At 39.6% G+C, this 21,210-nt stretch overlaps 1 protein-coding gene across 2 annotated transcripts in view; it reads left to right on the top strand.

Annotated features, from left to right (window-relative positions):
- The window catches only part of INO80 (INO80 complex subunit), a 317,697-nt gene that overhangs the window by 28,752 nt on the left and 267,735 nt on the right, over positions 1 to 21,210 (top strand). For both annotated transcript variants that reach the window (XM_019519030.1, XM_019519031.1), the window contains exons 11-25: positions 2,091 to 2,286; positions 2,514 to 2,581; positions 2,930 to 3,139; positions 3,748 to 3,828; positions 4,464 to 4,559; positions 7,771 to 7,830; positions 8,156 to 8,298; positions 9,333 to 9,417; positions 9,871 to 9,988; positions 11,068 to 11,153; positions 12,699 to 12,866; positions 13,321 to 13,454; positions 13,755 to 13,822; positions 14,966 to 15,059; positions 16,805 to 16,979. In XM_019519030.1, the coding sequence (XP_019374575.1) occupies positions 2,091 to 2,286; positions 2,514 to 2,581; positions 2,930 to 3,139; positions 3,748 to 3,828; positions 4,464 to 4,559; positions 7,771 to 7,830; positions 8,156 to 8,298; positions 9,333 to 9,417; positions 9,871 to 9,988; positions 11,068 to 11,153; positions 12,699 to 12,866; positions 13,321 to 13,454; positions 13,755 to 13,822; positions 14,966 to 15,059; positions 16,805 to 16,979 (1,782 nt within the window). The remainder of the gene's footprint in view (positions 1 to 2,090; positions 2,287 to 2,513; positions 2,582 to 2,929; positions 3,140 to 3,747; positions 3,829 to 4,463; positions 4,560 to 7,770; positions 7,831 to 8,155; positions 8,299 to 9,332; positions 9,418 to 9,870; positions 9,989 to 11,067; positions 11,154 to 12,698; positions 12,867 to 13,320; positions 13,455 to 13,754; positions 13,823 to 14,965; positions 15,060 to 16,804; positions 16,980 to 21,210) is intronic.

The raw sequence follows: 21,210 nt of genomic DNA, 5'->3' as shown, positions 1-21,210 counted from the left end.
GGGGGGGGGGGGGGGTTATATATTTTATTGGACCAGCTATGTAGTTGAGATGTTAGACAAACTGTTGGACACAAAGGGCACCTACACACATGCCTAACGACCGCTCCGACTCATGCTAATTAGACATTAACTGAGTCTTCTGGATCATACTACTTAGCCTGCTCCAGCAGCCTCAGCATCTCGTGTATTCAGCGTCCCTACGCTTCAAAATAGTAGCAGAAGCTCTTTAACTAAAGCTCTTTGAGCAAGCTTTAGTTAAAGCACTCCCACCATCATTTTGAAGCATGGGATGTTGAATTCACAAGATGCTGCAGGCACTTTAATTAGAGCAGCTCTTGGTAGCTGCTTTAATTAAAATGCAGCCCCCTTACCACAGAGCACATGTAAAGACACTTAAAGTGCCCTTCTTCAGGTCATGCTTTGTGCCCAAAACCGTGTCCAGTATCTCTCCCAGCTATGCAGCTGGTGCAGTAAAAGATCTCACAGAAGACCCTTGCCTCTTAGGCCATTTATACACATATCTTTGTCTGCTCCAACATGCTGGAAATCCAGCGTGTCAGAGCAGACTCGATTAATCGCCACTTTTGATTAATTGACTCTGCAGAGCATGCAAGCTGATGCTCCTGGTGCTGCATTGCATACATTTGTATAAAAAGCAAAATGCGTGTCAGCCCACAGAAAATAGTGACAGTGTGCTTTTGAACTAAAACACCTTTAATGTGTTTTAGTTCAAAAGCGCGCCGCCACCATTTTCTCAGCACTGACACGCATGTCACCATTTATACGGATGCATGCACTGCAGTGCTGGGCACTTTTAAAAAGTGCCTGGTGCTGTGGCGCAAACATGTGCAAATGCCTTTACATTTTTGGGGCCATTACAGTTATAGCAACACTCCAACCCTACCTTAAGTTTGAATTTTTAAAATTGAACAAACTTTCACTTTCTTTTCAGCAGTTTTCAAGAGATTTTCCTTGTGCTTTACTGTCTTATGATTTGCTAGAATCTTCTTATAACCAGAATCTTTGAACTGCAGGGATTGTAGGTTACAGGTGATAATATTTAAAGTGTGCGTGACAAGTGCAGATAGTGTGCTTGGTTTGCACATTGCTCAATGCTGCATATTTCTAGTGGACAGTCTTTTGTGATAGTCTGTACTTTTGACCCCTCATCAAGTTCAGAAATGAAGCTGTCTAAATCAAGATTTTTGCATACATTGACTTTAAAATGTACATAATTGACAATATCTCTGTGATCCGTTTATGCTGATCATATGCAGAATCTACAAAGCACTAAAATCATTTTCTCAGAACTCAGTGCCAGCTCTGGGTTGGATTCAGGCAAAGCTAGTTATCTCTCTGGAGGTTTTTTAGGACATTGTATTCTTCACCTCTACAGGTAATGAGGAAACTTGCAGCATGGAGGTTCAGTGGCCTAGCTAGGGCCACAAAATCATTACCAGCTGGGATTGGGACTCTGGAGCACCTTGTTCCAGTATTGTGCTCATATCAGTAGTCACTTCTGTATCTATTATGTATTCCTCACTCATGCCTCTTAAGCATTTTATGAAAACTTTCTTCTGGTTCAGATTAATGCACAGTATTTCCATAGCACTCTTTTATGTGATCTAAAAAAAATGGAATTTATACAACAAAATCATATTGAACACTGGCTGTTGCACTTCATTCTTAACTTGTCACCTGATGCTGTTTTACTTGAAGATGGATTTTGTGTGTTATCACTATCATTATTCACTTTTCCAGAAAAGAGAATAGTGAGGGTTCATGTATACTACTAACTTAACTTGCCAGGCAGTGCCATGCTGAAAAGCACAGCATTGCTCTGCACGCAGTGCCTCCAAACCAGAAATAGTTTAGCCATGTTTGCACAGCAGTGTATCTGAGACCGTCAGCTCAGCCTTTCAACAGGGCATATTTGTTCACCTATAGCATCACAGTAAAGTAAATTAGCAATCATTAATTGTGTTGCCATACCTTTAATATAGGTATTTGGGCTTGCATTTTTGTGTTTTACTTTTTTTTTAATATTAAACCTTATCTCACTTTTTTGTTCCTGTGAATTCTCTTTTCAGGCTAAGAGGCAGCAGCGAAAACTTAACTTCCTGATCACACAGACTGAACTATATGCACATTTTATGAGTCGCAAACGAGATATTGGACATGATGGCATACAGGAGGAAATTCTGCGGAAGTTGGAAGATAGCTCAACCCAAAGGCAGATTGATATTGGTGGTGGAGTAGTGGTTAACATCACCCAAGAAGATTATGGTAAGACTAGTAACAGAATTCCTGTAGGGTGTGGGAAGCACTGAAAGTGAATTACATAGTCCTGCAGACAATCATGATGCCAAGAGGACTTCAGTGCTTGGGATTATTCCTGAAGAAGCCTTGCGTAATTTCCAGTAAAGTAATTGGAATTTATGCAGATGTTACATTGAGTTGGTAATTGCAATATGGTTAACTGAAGTGTTTTAACATGCTGGTATTGTTTTCAGATAGTAACTACTACAAGGCCCAGGCTCTGAAGAATGCAGAAGATGCTTACCAGATTCATCAGGCCCGGGTGTGTACTTCTTCAGTGCATGAGGTGGAAGGGGAAGTGGAATAAATTGTAGATGCCCTAGAACCAGACTTTTCTATAGTAGTCTTCTGTCAGGACCCCTGTTTGAATTGTGGATGCCAAAATTATTTTAATTTAATTATGTTGCCCTGTTCATTTGTGAACAGTTGGGAAACTGGAGGGCAGAGGATTGGATGAAAACAAAGTGTGTAAGCTATGGAGACAGGCTTGTTTTCCATTACTTACATCACTATGAGTTAACATCAAGGGTAAGACCTTTTCCCAGTGAAGTTCTTGATCTGTGCGAGTTTGTCTTGTATCTTACCTCAATTTTTTCCCTTCCTTGTTTAGACCAGATCATTTGATGAAGATGCAAAGGAGAGTAGAGCAGCTGCCTTACGAGCTGCCAACAAATCTGGCACTGGCTTTGGAGAGAGCTATAGCCTAGCAAACCCATCTATTCGGGCTGGAGAGGACATTCCACAGCCTACCATTTTCAACGGTAAACTGAAAGGATACCAATTGAAAGGCATGAATTGGCTGGCCAACCTGTACGAGCAGGTATATTAATACTTCTTGCAGGCATTTACATCAGTCTGAGTTTGTCTCTAAAAATGCAATTTTGTTGTAGTTCATAGTATAATAGCTAAAATTTGGCTAAAAGTATAATAATAATTAGAAGATCATTTATGGGATCTAGAAATATTTCAGATTGCAAATATGTTGCCTGCCTTTTTAAAGGAAAAAATATTATGTAATACCAAGCAGTACTCTTAATTTCTTTAAGAAATCATAAGATAAAGTACATGTGATATTGTCCTGTAGATTCTTCGCTGCATATATCTATATCAGGCCCAAACTAAATTGTGCCTGAGGGGATTATACCATGCATTTATCATTTTTTATGCCTAGATCAGTCTCTAAATTGGAGACAGCCTTGCTTTTCAACACAAACATGGTTTACACTTACATTGCAAAGAGCAGACTGATTGAGAAAAAAATTGAGCCCAGAAATGGATGAAAATGTAAGAGCGATGAACCGATGGGGGAAGGAATAGGAAGCTTCAGACTTGTAAAGTGGGCTGCTGGTCCTTGCATTGATGACAGGTGTTCTGATAGTCATCTGTTTGTAAGTGATGGAGATGTTCATATGCAGATCTTTTTTGCAGGGTATCAATGGAATCCTGGCAGATGAAATGGGTTTGGGTAAAACAGTGCAGAGTATTGCTCTGCTTGCACATCTGGCTGAGGTAGGTGGATTCTTTATGATCAGCATACTTGATAGAAGTGGTATACTTAACATGAGGTTGAACTGAGTTCTAGTTCATAAAATCTGAATGCTTCTAAGATACGTTTTGGGTAGGGGCCAGAGTAGAAGCTGCAGCAAGTCCCCTGCCCCCACAGGTCCCCTATGCACCATGCAGTTTCCTCTGCACCCTCTCCCCTTCAGCACACCTTCTCTTCTGCCACCCTAGCCCCACCAGGTAGCAGTGGGTGTGGCAGCTCTGGCCCTGGCCTCCAGTACTTGAATCCAAGACAAGGCTTTCTCTCCATGTTGAATGGCGGGGAAAAACCTTGTCTGGGTATTACTGTAAATGTAGTAACAGTATTGGGCAAAGTTTAGAGATAGGTCAGAGTTTGAACTCATTTTTCAAACCACCAGTGGCTGTTGGTGGAACAACACTGTGGGTCTGAAAATAGACCTTGTCGCATGGTTAATCTGCTGAATGTAGGTGTGCACCACCTTACTATACTGGTAGGAAGCTTTGTTATGCAGTTTGTATACTTCTCTCTCTTGTGCACACCTTTTGTCATTAATTAATCATAATACTACGTGAAATTGTTGGATTCTCTCTTGTTAATTTGGCATTGTTTCCTGTTCTAGAGAGAGAACATCTGGGGACCCTTTTTAATAATTTCACCTGCCTCTACACTCAACAACTGGCATCAGGAATTTGCCAGATTTGTTCCTAAATTTAAGGTAATGTACATACTTAGGAAATGTGTTTCTTTTGGCTCACAAAAACTTAACTTCCATGTTCCATTAAGTTATTTGCCACATATGAGTGATCTGATTTGCTTTAAGTTAGAAGAGGTATAATAAAGCTGATCCTTTTCTCTTGAGTCTTTCTTCCTGGAGTATTACATTATTTGATGCTTAAATTGTTATGACTTAAAATATATCATTTTAATTTGGGACAGATATTTCTTTTAATAAATTCTCAATGAGATGTTAAGATTGTGCAGTAGCATGAGAAGGTAATTGGCATGCCCTTGCAAAATTTGTATATGCCACAGTAGCAAGAAAGAGTTTGCTTTCTGAATTTAACACATCGTCTCTTGTCAGTGTTTTGGACTGTCCAAAATCAATGCAGTTGAGTGACAAATGATTAAATTGTGGACCGAAGCAGAATTCTAAAAAACCTCAGCATTGTTAAAGGAAAATGAGCCCCAGAGCTGTGTGTATTAAGAAAATTAGTTAGGAAGTACTAATTTAGGTTGTTGAATGAAAAATAATAAGGCAACAAAGTAAAGAATTACTGATTAATGAAAAAAACAACCGCTAACCATATGTGCATGGACAATATTTTGAGTACTGCAAAAGATAATTTAAAAACAACCTGAGATCACTGAACAAGTGCTAAGGAAATATTTTAATTAAAGATAAACAAACCAGTAGTAGCTATGAGTGGTAGGAGTTTTATGAATCAAATACATGAGTCATTGTCAAACATTTAACTAGCTTCCTGATGCTGGAGAAGTCCTGGGTTGCTGTAAAACAAAAGAAATTAAGAGGTTTGCATAGATGGTGGCTGTGATAAGAATGGGATTATTTGGAGCAATTTAACAGGAGATGACAAAGTATTTAAATTGGCCCAGGGTTATTTTAAATAGAGGTGCACTCATATATTGGTCCATATTGGCCTGGCACTGATAAAAAGGAAATTGACATTATTGGCAGCCAGCTTTTTTTGGCCGGCGTAGCGGATGTCACTGGTAAATGCCGCAGCATGTACGCAGCCAGGAATGCAGCCTGGCAGCTTGGAGAGCAGTGTCTGGCTGGTAAGTCTTGTTGGGGGGAGGGGAGAGGTGCATAGGGGCGCAGATTGAGGTCCCCACAGTGAGGGAGGGAGTGGGGCTGAGGCAAAGGTAGGCATTGCCTAGTTGGGGTGGGGCATGGGACGGAGCTGTGCATGTCTCATCTGGGGGCGTGGAAAATAGCATGGCTCTTGCCACTGTGCACACCCCTGGAGGAGGCATAGGGGGCATGTCCCTCCTCAGTTTGTGGGCAGGCTGCCCGCTGGGGGCTGTGCTGGCCTCTTTCTGGGGGGGGCGGGGGGCAGGGGGTGTGCTAGGGGTGGGTGGAGGGGGGGGTTATGGGGAATTTTGGAGTGCCTATAGTCTACCCTGTAGCCCCCCTCCCAGCGCTGCTGCCACCACCTGCTCTGCTTCTGCCACGCTTCGCTCCCCCAGCCCTGAGCCTGCAGTGGGCAGCCCGCCCTTGTCCTGCATGGAAATCCAGGGGGGCACATGCCCCCATGCCTCCTCTGGGGCCATGCATAGCAGTGAGTCGCCTCCTCCCCACATCCCACAGCCTTGAATGAGTCTCCCATGGCTCTGTCTGGCACCTGCCCCACCCTTGCAGAGACTGCCCCTGTCCCAGCCCCACTCCCTCCCTCACTGTGGGGACCTTGATCTACTCCCCCACACCCCCCCCAACTTAGCGGCCAGATGCTGGTCTTCAAGCTGCCAGGCTGCATTTCAGCTATCAGATCGGTATTGGCCAGTATGGCTGGTTAATAATTGGCCATTGGTATTGGCCAAAAAAATCTTACCAGTGCATCCCTAATTATAAATTAAGCGTATTGATTTTTGAGGTCACTGAATAGACCAAAGCCAAGTCAGACCTGAGTTAGAATAACAGGTATTAATTTACAGAAAATGTATGTATGGAATAGTTTTCTTAAAGATAACAGTTAGTTTTATATGTGGGAATGAAAGGCTGATTTGGAGGTGAGGAAAAGAGTACATGTGTGACTATTTTTGCGGATTGACTAATTTATTGTATAACTTTTCCTCATCCCACAGAGTAAAAAAATATATTTTTTAAAAATATTCATTTTTCTAAATATTTATACTTTTTACAAGTTGAAAAATATGGAGGAAAATTTCACCGTCACATTTTACTGGCCACAAAGAACTCACACCACCTTCTGGTCATATCTAACTGTATAATTAATTTGCTTATATTGAAATATAAATGGTGAATTTCTTCAGGCCCATGGTATAATTTCTAAAATAATTATCTAATCTGATGTCTCCCTCTCAACAGTCTTCTTTCAGAATGGCAGAACACTCAGTATTAACTTAGTTTAATACCAACTATATGCACTTCTGTGAAGGGCTATAGAAAGTTAGGGTTTATTAGATGAGATGGCAGGAAGATTAAAGAGATTTTTTTCTGTGCCTCATTTTCCTTTTATTCTCAATCCCAGCCCTAAGCAGTTTCTGTATTAGACAACAGGTGGCAGTGTTACACTGTTGACGTTGACCACATTTTACTGAACTGCACTGACACTAGATAGTAAGCTTAACGCTCTTTTCTGGGGAAACAGGTCAGCTGGATCCTGAGCTGAGAGAGAATCAAGGCTGCTTTGGCTGTTGTGCTTACCCTTAGTTGTTATGGACACACTCCACTAGAGACTACTTCAGTCTTTGTCCATAGCATAGTATGGTTGATCCAAGATGATAGAGTCAGCAGACAGCAATTCAATAGTAGGGAAACGAATCTGCTTATCATTCATGGATGTCCAAAAGTGAGTTTCTAAAGCAGCTAACAGCCTAGGGCAGGCTTTTTTCTTACAATACTGAAAGTATCAGTATTGTTTTCTTAGAAGGTCTAACTAGAAAAGGGCACAGCTTCTTCTGGGTATTAAGGGTTTCATTAAGAAAATTGTTGTCATTTTTGCATTATGTACCAGCTGCTTGAGACTTTTGCTTGTGAAAGGCTATTTCTAAATATGCTTTTTTTTTCCTTTGGGTTAAGGAAATTTTTCTCTGATATTCTTTTTGGGTGTTTGGGGAGGGGTTGGGGCTGTGTTTAGAATATTTTGATTTTGCTTTGCTATGTATGCAGTTTATTTCAGTAATGTCAGTATTGAAAATAACATTTTTTTTATACTTGTTTTCAGGTGCTACCATACTGGGGAAACCCCCATGACAGAAAAGTGATCAGGAAATTCTGGAGTCAGGTAACATTAGTGCCCCTTTGCTTTTACCAGAGAGTTCCATCTTTTTCATCTCTGTTTGCTTCACCTTTATGTATAAACATGTCGACGGGCTGCCTGATCAGTCCAAATCTAAACTTTTTCATTTCAGGAAGTGACTGCGGTTCTGCAAATAAAGTAGAGAATTTAAAGCAGATAATGTTTTAAAACATTAACTCGTGAAAAAATAGACACATTTGTAGATGAGCATAAGGACAGTGGATACTTATAGAATATAAGTGTGAAAACGAACAGCCTAGACTCCTTCTTCACAATGTGTGCATATCATCTATACTTTTTTTTATTATAGAAGACATTGTATACTCAGGATGCCCCCTTTCATGTGGTGATCACCAGTTACCAGCTGGTAGTCCAGGATGTGAAGTATTTCCAGCGAGTGAAGTGGCAATATATGGTACTTGATGAAGCACAGGCACTCAAAAGTAGCTCCAGGTAACATAGACGTAAAATTTGAAAGAAAAGTTAAATTGCATTGGGATCTGACAGAGAAGTAAAGCTTACTGATGGCACTTGAGAAAGGCTGCATTCTTTTATGCACATGTTTTCAAGAGATCCAGTGAGGATTTATCCCTGTTCTCAAGCCTTCCTAACTGACAGGCACTTGTGTCAATAAGGAGGAGTACCAGACACTGTTTCTCCTCTCAAAGGAATATGGATCAAATTAGGGTTGGTCCCTGTCATCCTTATGTTGGTGCTGTTCTGTATCCTGCTGGCCTGTTGGCCTGGCCCACGTCGCTACAAAATCTTGAATTTACTTTGCTTGACATTTTTGAAAATTTCATCTATGTATAGATGAAAAAAATATCATGTGTGAGTAGTACCTGTCTTAAGCATCTAACTGAACCTAGGTAGATAATTGTATGGGTTTTTTTTTTACTTCATAACAAAGCCTATGTCTAGGGTGGTTCATGTCTATTTGCTTAATAAAGTATTATTAGCTTGTCTTTTCTTTAATTGCTTTTTCTTCCAAAAATTGGAATTAATACACTTTAATTCTCCTCTGTGTGTTTAAAAACATCTCCAGAGCCAGGTTTATCTACGTTGATGAGAGAGCTTCTTTACATTCTATGGGAATTTTCTATTCCAAGGGAGCTAAAACAGATGGTTTAGCTCTCCTTAATTGTGGCCTATTAACTTTGTAAAATTTTGCAAAAAATAGGGGTAAATGCTGGGGGTAATTTTGCTAGTTTAAAGGGATAAGCATTCTGATGTAGTTTTACTGCCAAGCACTTACATGTTACAAAAAGGATGTCTGCTGTACATACAGTAAGTGAATTTGGTCTCTCTGATACCTGTCATATAATATAGTCAAGTTTTCCAATAGCAGGATAATCTCATAGCCCCTTAAAATCACTCAGAATTGGGTCTAAAAAGCAGTTAGTTCTAAACATTGAGTTGTGATTGCTGTTCTTTTTTTTCCCTTTTTACTTTGTATTAACAGTTTTTTAAACATTTTTGTTGGTCAGTGTTCGCTGGAAAATCCTGTTGCAGTTCCAGTGTCGAAATCGACTCTTACTGACTGGAACCCCAATCCAGAACACTATGGCTGAGGTAAGCAGGAGGCTATCTAGGGATGAATTTTGTTCACAGCTGCAATCTATTCAAGTGATAATGAGTTGCTGAGAGGCTTGCTGTTCTTTTGTGTAAATATATGTTTTTGGGCTATGTTTTGGCAAATCAGTGGGAAGCAACTGTGGTATCAGCTTCAAGTAGGAAAATGTGTGCATATGGCTGTCATTGGGATGATGTAACTGAAGATTGCTGGGATTCATTCATCCTTAACTCCTGGGATAAAAATACACACCCCTTTTGGTTTTTCCTTTACCTTGGTTTGAAAAGTTTTCTGTGTCTGGCTTTTTGTCTCTTGTGAAAAAGGAAGCTTTTTTTGCCATGCCAAAGAAAAACATTTCATCTTTTGATGAGATTGCTCAAGATGATCTGCATTATGTTGAGATTCCTAATAAGCATTAGCTGATCCACACTGTCTTTGCTGCTCCTTTGTAGCTATGGGCTCTGCTGCACTTTATCATGCCGACACTGTTTGATTCCCATGAGGAGTTCAACGAGTGGTTTTCTAAGGATATAGAGAGCCATGCAGAGAACAAATCTGCCATCGATGAGAGTGAGTACAGAGAGTAATCATAGTAGATTTCAGCTCTTAATTTCAGCCTGCCTTCTTATGACCTCCTGCCCCCGCCCCTGGATCCACTTCAAGTATATCCTTTGCATGTGTTCTGATACAGAAAGGCAGATTAAGTGGCTCTGATTGTTTAGGCTGTGCATCCTGTAGGTAGATTTGTGTTTCCAAGCTCCCTGTATCTTGCTTTATACATAGGAAAAGTTTCACACACAGAGAAAGTACCTGTTTTCTTTTTTTTTCACCCATTCAACAGAACACACACATGCACGCACACCACTTCACTTTGAAGGAGTCTAAAGTGTTTTGCAGGGGATATATAATATAAGATAACAAGAGGTTATACCATTCAACACTAAATGAAAGCTACCTTTCCATTTTAGGAGAAGGTCATAATTCTATGGCAACAACACTACAATGAACCACTGGGCAGTTAGGGAGAAGTAAAGAGTTTAAAAAAAAAAAAGAAAAACTGTGGAGAAATTTAGTTAACCTAGACAGAATGATTAACTGACTTGCAATTGGGCCAGAATAGTAGTTCATTTTATTTTTGTGGAGTTTCAGGATTTTTTTAACTATTGGAAAAACGTTAGAACTTGGATTTGTATCTCAGCCCAAAGACTGAACATTTCTACTAGTAGAGTGCCTTCTTGCCTCATGTTGGTTTAATACGTTCTCTGGGAAAAACTTATCAAAAATGTTATGGTGACAAGCATTTATTCCAATAATACTGGCCCAGCTGAATAACCAAATATGATCTTCTGGGTTTTTTTTAGTTGAAATGGGTGTCCGTTATATTGCAGCCTTGTTCAGTTTGGGATTATAACACACTGAATTGTTGTAGAAATTCATTTCTTGGGGGAGAACTCCAGATTTCCATGGTCACCCGTCCATCTCAATATGCTTTTAAAAAGAGTCAGTCAGAGTGGAAGGATCAATCCTGTGTGATAGTAACTTTGTTGAGGAGAAATGGGCAAACAAGAAGTATTTAATTTGCAAGTGGATATGGTACAGTTTCTACCTACTGGTAAAGTAATTATGCTTTTCTGCCCTTGGCCTTTCAGATCAGCTATCCCGTTTGCACATGATCCTGAAGCCTTTCATGTTAAGAAGAATCAAAAAGGATGTGGAAAATGAGCTGTCAGACAAGGTGCAAAATAAAATAATTTGGAAGTAAACATTTAATCTGACTTTTTAAAGGGCATCTATTCTCAAATGTTTACATTTATTTGAAAAAAAAATGTAGACCTCTACCTCTACCTGAAGTTTAATCAAAGATTGCCCATTTACATCCCTTTCATTTTACACATCTCATTACAGTTTTAACATACCTGTGTTTAACTGGAGAACTCACACAAATCTGTTAATGATCTCTTCCAGAAGTAAAACATTCATGTGAAATGCAGCAAATAAAAGAAACTTAAATCTTACGTTTCATAGCAAAGTAGTTGATGGAAAAAGTAAATGAACTGAAGGAGACTAATACAGCATTAAAATATCTGGATGAAACAATAATGCCATTCACCTTATCTTTATATTCCTTTGGTGGTGTGCACTGGGTGTTACTAAACAAATCATCCTGTAGATATCTCCCACCATTCTAAATACATAACGTTCCTGTAACTAGAGTAGTTGTCTATATGGAAAACTAGTATTAGGAATGTCTTATTACATTTATTATGTGCTTTTTTTCTAATGCATTTTTGTAGCAAGAGACAAGGAAATAATACTTAAGCATAAATGAATGATTACACATAACTTTATATTGAAATAATAGGAGGTTTGTCTTGCACTTAATTTAGTTATTTCAGTCCAGTTGCAAGTTTTGCATATATCTATACACAGAACAGCCCATTTTTTATATTTGCACACATACATGGGTATGCTCTGAGAGATGAATTCTCATTCCAGTATATGTCTAGAATAAGTAGGGTGCTTGGTAGGGACTTCTGCACAAAAGGGATTTCGCCCATCATGTCACGGAGTTGCATTGGAGTTAGTATATGACTAAATGTTTTCCTGTAGTTTTTACCCTCTCCTTTGCTTCTGTGGAATGGGCTGATGGACCCATGCAGTCCTGTATCCACCCCTGTACCCCTGTGGTGCCTTTCCTCTTTCCTAGATTTTTCTCTAAACTCTGGGTAAGAGGATAGGAGGACAGGGCCTTGCTGGAGTCTCTGAGGTCAGCAACAATTTAAGGGGTTCTTTTCTCTGACAAAGACTTTTAACCTTTTCCATGCTGGAATTCCTCCCTTGCACCTATTTAGCATATGTAAACACCCTGTTGACTGCTGCTTGCTACCCTCTGGTCAACAGTACTTTACTCAAACGAGGACTGTGGGTCAACATTTTTCAAGGTACTTAGGCCCTTAAAAATACAAGTGAAGCTTTTCAAAAGTTTCTTAGATGTCTGCACATTTAATTACCTAAATATCTTTAAAATCTGCCACCTTGTTGACTGCTTTTCTGCCTCCTTACATCAACTAAAGCCTTCCATGGCAGTATCTTCCTCTGTTAGGAAGAGCTGTTCAGGTTAGATCCTAGATTACTTCATTACTGATCAGAAGGAAGTTGCCTATGTATTTCTGGGAGATTCTTAGCATACACCTGTGATATCAACTTATGTCAGCAGTGTGAATTGATCTGATATTACTCTCAAGGATAATAGGCCTTTAACCTCACTTCTGTTTTTTAGATTGAGATTCTCGTGTACTGCCAGCAGACTAGCCGACAGAAGCTGCTATACCAAGCTCTAAAGAACAAAATCTCTATTGATGACCTGCTGCAGTCCTCCATGGGCACTACACAGCAAGCACAGAACACCACTAGTAGTCTCATGAATCTAGTCATGCAGTTCAGAAAGGTAAGGCTAGTACCAAGTGAATAATCATTATTATAATGATCGCTATGACAATAATCATAATTATTATAATGCACATCTTGTAATAAGGGGCCAGGTGATGCATCTTAAAAACACCATATTAAAAATCCTAGAATAGGCTGGCAAATTGCATACAGCCTCAGTTTTGGCTCCGATGCTTTGCGACCAGCAGTTGGAATATGACCTAAAACACAGCTCCCACGCAGTGCATGTAGCTGACATCAGGGTCCCTGGCTAGTTACTGAAAAAAATCATTTACCTGGTGAGGAGGCAATAAAAGTGATGTGGGCTGAAATTAATGCCACATGGTATTCAGAGTTGAATGGAAATTCTATGAAATATCATTGAGTCCTCATCAGTTGCACAGTTTCAGAGTAAGCCATATCCTTAAAGATCAGGGTGGAATCCAGTATTTGACATCCTCTTTTTCTTCTAGGTGTGTAATCACCCAGAGCTGTTTGAGCGACAAGAAACTTGGTCTCCATTTTACATCTCCTTAAAGCCATACCAGATTTCAAAGTTCATCTACCGTCATGGACAGATCAGGGTCTTTAACCACTCACGGGACAGGCAAGCCAACTCAACCTTCTCTTCACCTTTTCCAATACCTTTTATTTCTTATTTTAACATGGTTGCTAACTGTCTCTTTTTAAGTTGATTTAATTCTGCAGCAGTTTGCTTTTTTCATATCAATTTCCAAGTTGCTTAACATTAAATTACTAAATTTTGTAGAGTCCCTGATAGGAGTCCAGTAAAACTGTCATACTACAACTACATGTCACTTTGGCTTGGGGATAGAGCCGTAGTGGTTATGTTATCCCAACTGTGAATGTACTTAGTTTTCCTTTATTTATTTATTTTTAATTTCAGGTGGTTACGGGTTTTGCTTTCGCCATTCGCACCGGATCACATCCAGCAGTCTCTTTTTCATAGAAGGAGTAAGTTAACATTGTGATGTTGCAGGCACTCGTGTTCAGAGAGAGAACTGAGATAGATGTCCCCTGACTTTAAGGAGAAGTTGATCTGTCTGGTCACAGTTTATTAGAATCCTGTGACCTCAGCACTTGGTATGAAGTCAGCCAGCTTATTTAATCTGATTGATAGGGAGCAAGATAGAAAGATACCCTATGAGAATTCTGCTTAGTCCTATCACTGTCCTACTTCTCTATCTTTCCCTTTTTTTCCAACTTATTTTAATCCAGTTTGGGTGAAAGTTTATTTTGAATTCAAGATTGAAATTGAAATTGTGAATGCTTCATAGGTTTCCATGAGTGAAATCTCAGGTGCATTCTAGTTCAGATTCTATTGGGCACTAAACTGCAGGTTCCTCTTTCACTTGAACAAGTTGGAGAATGCATATGATCCTGAATAAGTGAAAATCATTGAATCCAAATCAGAGACAAGATCAGAAAAGAAAACAAGCTTTGTACATTGACTCAATTATTCAATTGAAAATTTCTTTCTCTCTCCCCTTGTGCAAGAGAGCTTAATTGTTCAACATGTAGGGGCATAATTTGAGTGGAGATCAAGAGCATACTATGACCAAATTCCTGCACTGAGATCTGTTAGCATGGATCCTTTCATCTGTTTAGGGTTTTGTTGAAGTTACGATTTTGTCTAACCACAGGGGCATGGGCCTCATGGAAGGTTTTAGAACCTACCTTTAATGTTCTTTTGCAATTAAAACGGGTTTCTCTGTGGGGCATAATTCATTTTAGCATAGATGATGGGCTTTTCATTGAAGCATGTTTTTGGCATTAGAATATAGCCTTGCTGTAAAGTTAACTGTGGTAAGAAAATAAACAAGTGTACCTTTTTGTACCTTTTAAACTTTTCCCGTCTTGTCTGTGTTGGAAACAGTGACTTGAAGACAGGGAACAACCAGTAAGGTGGAATTTTTAGTATGTCTTAAAAGTCTATCTTAAGTTGGAAGTTCTTATAAATTGCATATTATTTCTGTATTTGTATATCATGAAACCTGGGGTGAAAGTACATCAAGGCTGTTAAGGTTTGCTTATTGTCTTCCTGTATGTGGGTTTGCAGTAGGTATCAATCTTAACTTTCACATTTTTATGACCTAGGTGCCAATGAAGAAAGCTGTTTTTCTTTCCTCCGGTTTATTGATATGTGTCCGGCAGAAATGGCAAAACTCATGCATCAGGGACATTTAGCCAGGTGTGGAAAGTTTGCTGATCTGATTAATTTTTTAAAATTACTTATTGGAAAAGTATATGCAATTTAAAAGAGATCACCTTAATTAACTTGTATTTTTGAAGCTATGAACTTTTACTTATTAGAATTATCATTGCTAATGTTGTTGTTGTTGTTGTTGTTGTTGTTACTACAAATAATGTCTGGAGAAGTGGTGTCCAACTCATTTGGTCCTGCAGACTCGATACCACCTCATTCAGCCTGTGGTGCTTGAATTTTTTGGTGGCAGTGTTAATTGCTGTGGGTTCTGGAGCTGGAGCAACCTCCTCTCCTCCCACTGCTAAATGTCTAGCCCCACAGGCAGCCCTGTGGGCCAGATAACACAGCTTCACTGGCCAGCTCCAGCCCATGGGGTTGGAAATTTGTCATCAGGATGAGCCACAGCAGAATTAATTGATTACTGATAGTCTCTACGTCAAAGTGCTTACATTCCAAATTCACAAAGTAGATGAGGTGAAAGGGAAAGAAAATTGCCCAGGATAACATTGGAGGTCACTAGAATAAACAAGAATACAATCCAGCCCCCCAGAATCCCAAGCCATTGTGCTGTCCAGGGACTTCACTTCATTTCTTGTTATGAATTTTAAAATATTCCGAGAACAAGACTCTGGTAGAATACTGATCATTCTTTAACTCCATGTGTTGCCTGTTTTTGTGTGCCACTCAGAACATGGAATGTAACTGTAAAACATTGACAGCGTTATGGAGTTTTTAACCATGAAGAAATTCATGCTACATCAGTAATATGAACTCTCTTGTGAAAAGAGGAACAGTTACTTTAGAAATCATAGAATCATAAGGTTAAAGGAGACCTCAGAAAGTTAACCCTCTGTCCTAATCCTGTCTAAGCCGTCCGGGGCAAATATTTGTCTAATCTGCATTCAAGAATGTTGTATAACAGAGTCCATGGCCTCTCTGGGTAATCTGTTCTGATAATTAACCACTCTTATAGTGAGAGAGTTTTTAATATTCAATCTAAATCTCCCTTGTTGCAATTGTAACCCATTACTTCTGTCCCCTGTGAACACACCAAAAAGTTGATTGCTGTGAAGTATTGGGAGAAGGGGAAGAGTTTAAAGTGAATGTCTAAATGTCAACATTTTGAAGTGAACCATCTTTGTAAAATGGATTAGTTTTCTTTAACAATGCACTATGTCAGCATAACTGGCATTAGGTATTAATGGAAGATAGCTCAATGTAAAAATGAGTGCTTTATAGTAATCTAGATGCCTTGGCACGGCCATATCTAAGAATTGCTTACTTTCACGGTCATGGTTATTTGACCAGTCGCTTCAGTTCTTTGGTTTTGTAACATGATACAACTTTCTCCTGAGTTAGCTAATCACTGAAATGAATCATTGAATGTTGTACACTTATAATGCTGTGTCCTTATCACAAATAACTTTTCTATGCAGGTGCAAAGATAGGTGTTAAGTAGCAATGGCCACTTCTGAGTTGAGTCTTTGGAAGAAGTGCTTCAGCATGTGTTGACTTATCACTGTAACTCATGGAAAACTTCTTAGAAAAAACTAAAACAAGACGTAGTGTTAGTTTTCCCATACCCATTTTCTTTTTTCCCCAAACTCAGGGTATTGTAAGCATGAACTATTAAAGGAATAAGATTAGTGGCAAACCAAACCTTTTTGTATATATTCAAACCCACGCTCCACAAGGCAGTGAATAAGTGCATGTACTATGTTTTGTTTCAGGTGGTTAGCTCTTTTCCTGTCTCTGAAAGCTGCCTACAGGCTCCATCACCTGCGCTCCTGGACAGAGCCAGGAGAGAACCAGCAGACATCTCAGTGTTTGAGGAACAAAGATTTCTTGCTTGGAGTCAATTTTCCACTCTCTTTCCCCAACCTGCACAGCTGCACTTTGCTACAGGTAAGTAAAATTTCAGTGACAGGCACATCTTTTATTTAGCAAGCGCTATCAGGTTGTGAAACAGTGAAAACCTGTGAAAAACATAAATGAATATATCTATCCACAGAAGTGCTGGTTAGCTGATTTATAGGACACAGTGTAAGGCTAATCTTTTCAGCCAAAAGTCTGTTTGATCTTCAGGAAAGACTTTGGAAGGCTTTCCTGTTAGAAATGGTTGATGTCAGTGTGGTGACTGGGGTTAGACAGTATACTACAGCCTGTGTGAACCTCACAGTTGATGTTTTGTTTTTAAAGTATGTAAAGTATCCAGTGGAGCATAATAAGTAACTAATATTTCAGTAACTCTTTTGTAAGCTATTCTCATTCATTACCAGAGGGAATATTTTTGCATTTAATTATGGTAGATACAATTACAATTACCTGTGGGAAAGATGAGGAGGAAATAAACAGCAAAACCTAATCTAATGTGTTGAGCACATGGTTCCTTTTCAGCCCATATCTTTTACATGTAATAGGATGCTGTCACCAAACTATAGACTTGGAAAGGAAAACTCAGGCTACGGTGAGATATGGATCATTCACAGTAAAAAGTAGCTGTGCAGTTTGTCTGTGGAATTAGGGACCCCTGCTACTACTCATGAAACACAGCTATATGTAATTAAGTGATCATCTCTTTCTTTTTTCAGGTCCCCTTTTCAGGTTGTGTTTGAAATATATACAAAGATGCATTTATTCTCTCACATGTGCTTTATGGTTAGAACTGTAATGATAGATACTGGTCTTATTTTGTCTGGGTGGCAAAAAGTGGCACAGCATAGGATACAGAAGCATAGTTAGCAACAATATGGGTAATCTTTAGCACATCAGATCAATAAAAATGAAGACCTTACATGGCTAGTGAAACTGATACTTAATATCCCAAAGCATTTAAGTCTTTTTGACAGCTAGGCTTAACCAGCTATTTGGATTTGTACATGCCATGAGCTTCGCCAAGTGATAAAGGATTAACGTAACAGTTTCTAACCCCCTGTTCCATCTCAAGCCTGCCCAATCCCCACCCAGTCTCCAGCTGCTTTAAAAGTCCCTTGATTGAGGCCATAAGTGTACAACAGCCTTGATGCCATACTCCTGCAGCTGAATTGCTGCCTGCTTGCTGTTCCCATCTTCCTCCAGTCATCCATTGATCACAGTTTAGGAAGTGGTGAATATGGTTCAAAATGTTTTGTAGCCCAGTTTATACTCACATCTCTTCTATACAGTTAGTTGTCACATGGAACAGATGGTATGTGAATTTATGGAATGGGGAGCATGCTTTATTTTGGGTTATTTGGTAATATCCCAAAAGGGATTTCGGACCTAGTGGTGGGGAGGAGAGATTTTTGTGGTGGGAGATGGAAACATATTGATAAGATGTGCCTTAGGTATAATATGAAAAGGGTTGATTCTTTAAAATGGAGTTACTGTTATTTTTATGAGGAAGACTTCAAGTGCCTATAGGAGCCTACAAAAGGGAGGAAAAAGTAAAGGACTAGGAAACAGCCAGAGAAGAGTAGTTTGCAGTTCTAAGATACAAAGGAAGTGAACACACAAGCTACATAGGGCTAAAAGGCCGGTGTAAACAGAGACCTCAGCTTAACAATGCATAGATTAAATGTGTGAGACACTGGTAGTCTGACATAGTCACTGGTGTGTCTTTGAGCTCTGGAATTTGGTTTCAGTCTGCTGGGCAGACTGAATCCAAATCTGTTAACTTGTAGTATACAGCATCAAGTTAGTTCTTTTTCCATGGTTTTGCCTGAAAAGTGTGTCTATTCTTTTTATGATTAGTAGACATATTAACTTTTAAAAATGTACTGTATTATTTGGGTTTTGATATTTGATCCCATGTTACAAATATGTTCACAAAAGAATAGGTGTAGAGTAAGCTGAAAAGAATCCTTGGATAGAGTTGAAATGATTCATCTAGTGGCAGTTAACACATTTACAGAGGGAAACCGTTTTTCTGAAGCAGTGGGATCTTGCTTGAGCAGACTCCATTTCTGAAAGGAATGTGGCTTCTCGCCACAAGTCTGTGGAGGTAAAGGAGAAAGCCAGAATTCAGCCAGCATGAAGGGGAAGTTTTGTTTCCTGCCTTTACGCATGTGAAATACAATCTTGGGCTTGGTGTTATATTTTGCAGCGTTATCAGAAAGGCCAGCTACCATTAATCTAATATTCAGACAAACAGCTGGCCAACAGTATACATAACTGTGGCTGCACTGGAGTTCAGGTAAAACTTGATTCCAGATCTGATTTGGTGAAATGTCTGCTCTTCTCCTATGTGGGTTTGGCTGATGTAAATTTCCTAAGTTTCTGATCTGCCAGGGCAAAAGTCACAAAGAGACTTGGGCTGAGCATCCTCATCCCTGAAAAGTAAGTGCCTGACTCCAGGCCTGGGATCCATAAACTTGAGTTAGGTGCCTAAGTTCCCTGCATTTTAAATGGGAAGATTAGGTGCTTATAACTGGGATTAGCAATGCACAACACACTGAAGAGGGAGGACACTTTAGTCAGTTAATGGAATAAGGGTGCATGTCTCTCCCAGATTGATATGGTAGTTTGGTGCCTAACTCAGGGCTGCATTGAGGCATCTGTGTGAAATGGGGTTTCGTAGCTTGAAACTCCTGCCTAGACTTAGGCCTAAATGATTTCTTCATGTACAGGCAACTGGTTTAGACTTCAGCTGGTGATGGTCATCTTTTATGCCATAGATAGTAGGTAGAGAACTTGCATAGGAAATAAGAGACCTGGGTTTTAGGTCCCCTTCTGTCTGAGGGGATTCAGACTCATCTTCCACTTCCCAGGAGATTGCCGTGACTCAGATGGGCATCTGTTAAAGCTGGACTTCTGGACAGCAAAGAATGGGGCCACAGAGCCCAAGCAAAATGAAGCACATCTCTTTTTCAGTGAAACGGGACAGAGAGCTGGAAAGGAAAGAGTGCAGAGATGCCTAATTTGTGAACCTCAAATAGGCTTAAGCAGGACATAGGTAGTGAAATGCTCAGCTCAGCCAGAATGGTGGCAATTCTGTGTAGGTTCTGTTGCAGGACTTTAGGTGCATAAGTCAATGTTTTCCTGAAAACTTGGCTGTCAGTGTCTAGGAGTTCTCTGTTGCATAAACAGGCTTTCTGTGGATCACTTCTTTGGACTTAAGTGGCTAACTTCTGTCAAAGTAATTTAAGAACCAGAATTATTTTGTGAATGTCACCCTCATGAGCTACATATGTAGCACTGGTCTAGCAGACCATGCCATAGTGCTGCTTTGTTCAGAAGGACAGTGTGTAATCTCTCTCTCTGATTCTAATTGTGTATTCAGTAAAAAAAAACCCAAACTTGTGGATGACCAGAAGCTTTTCATTCTCGCACAGTAAAGGGGGATAGGATGACACGTTCTTGGGCAAGTAGCTTTTTCTAAGTGGGCTGGTGCACCAGCTACTTCAACAGAGCTCTAACTGATCTAGAGAATGTGGTCTAATAGTGTTACTTTTATATGGACCAGGGAATTCAGATACTAACATTCGCTCAGAGTAGAGCCCTCTAATATAATTATCTGCAGGCTGGAATCTTTAGGTTTTATTTACTGTATTTTTAAGACTACTGATTAAAGCTGGCCAAAGGTCAGTGTCCCACACAGCTATTAATGGAGTCCCCTATAAACAACTAACTAATAAATGACTATTAGCTTCAAGTTGATTTGGGGCGTTTGGTTGTTCAAATTTCCTTTTGAGGTTAGTATAGGAGAGCTAAGAGTAAAATGTGCAGCTGTATAGCTATTTCGGTTTGGCTGTATAAATGTTTAAATGACAGAGAATGTCTTACTATTTTAAATGGAAGAGAGCAGAAGAAAAGTTTGTTTTGGGTAGTGAATTACGGTTTTATGTGCTTTCCAGAATTAATAGCTAGCTGCTGTTAATACTAATGAATAACAAGCACATGTTAGGAATATAACCTCATCCATATGTGAACCTAGCCAGATTTAAGTAGAGGTACATTAATACATCGGTCCAATATCGAATCGGTGCTGCTATAAAGAAAATTTACTGTATTGAAAATCAGCTTTTTTTTTTGCCTGATGTGGCCGATAAATGCCCTGTGCATGCACACAGCCACAGAAGAGCACGTAGATGGCGAGGAGCACAGCCCAGCAGCATGGAGAGCTGCATCCAGTTGGTAAATCTGTTGTGGTGGAAGG

This window comes from Gavialis gangeticus, unplaced genomic scaffold (assembly GCF_001723915.1).
Source record: "Gavialis gangeticus isolate Ggan-Ray unplaced genomic scaffold, GavGan_comp1, whole genome shotgun sequence".
Lineage (NCBI taxonomy): Eukaryota > Metazoa > Chordata > Crocodylia > Gavialidae > Gavialis > Gavialis gangeticus.
The sequence above is the reverse complement of the archived record's forward strand: the minus strand, read 5'-3'. Positions and strand labels throughout refer to the sequence as shown.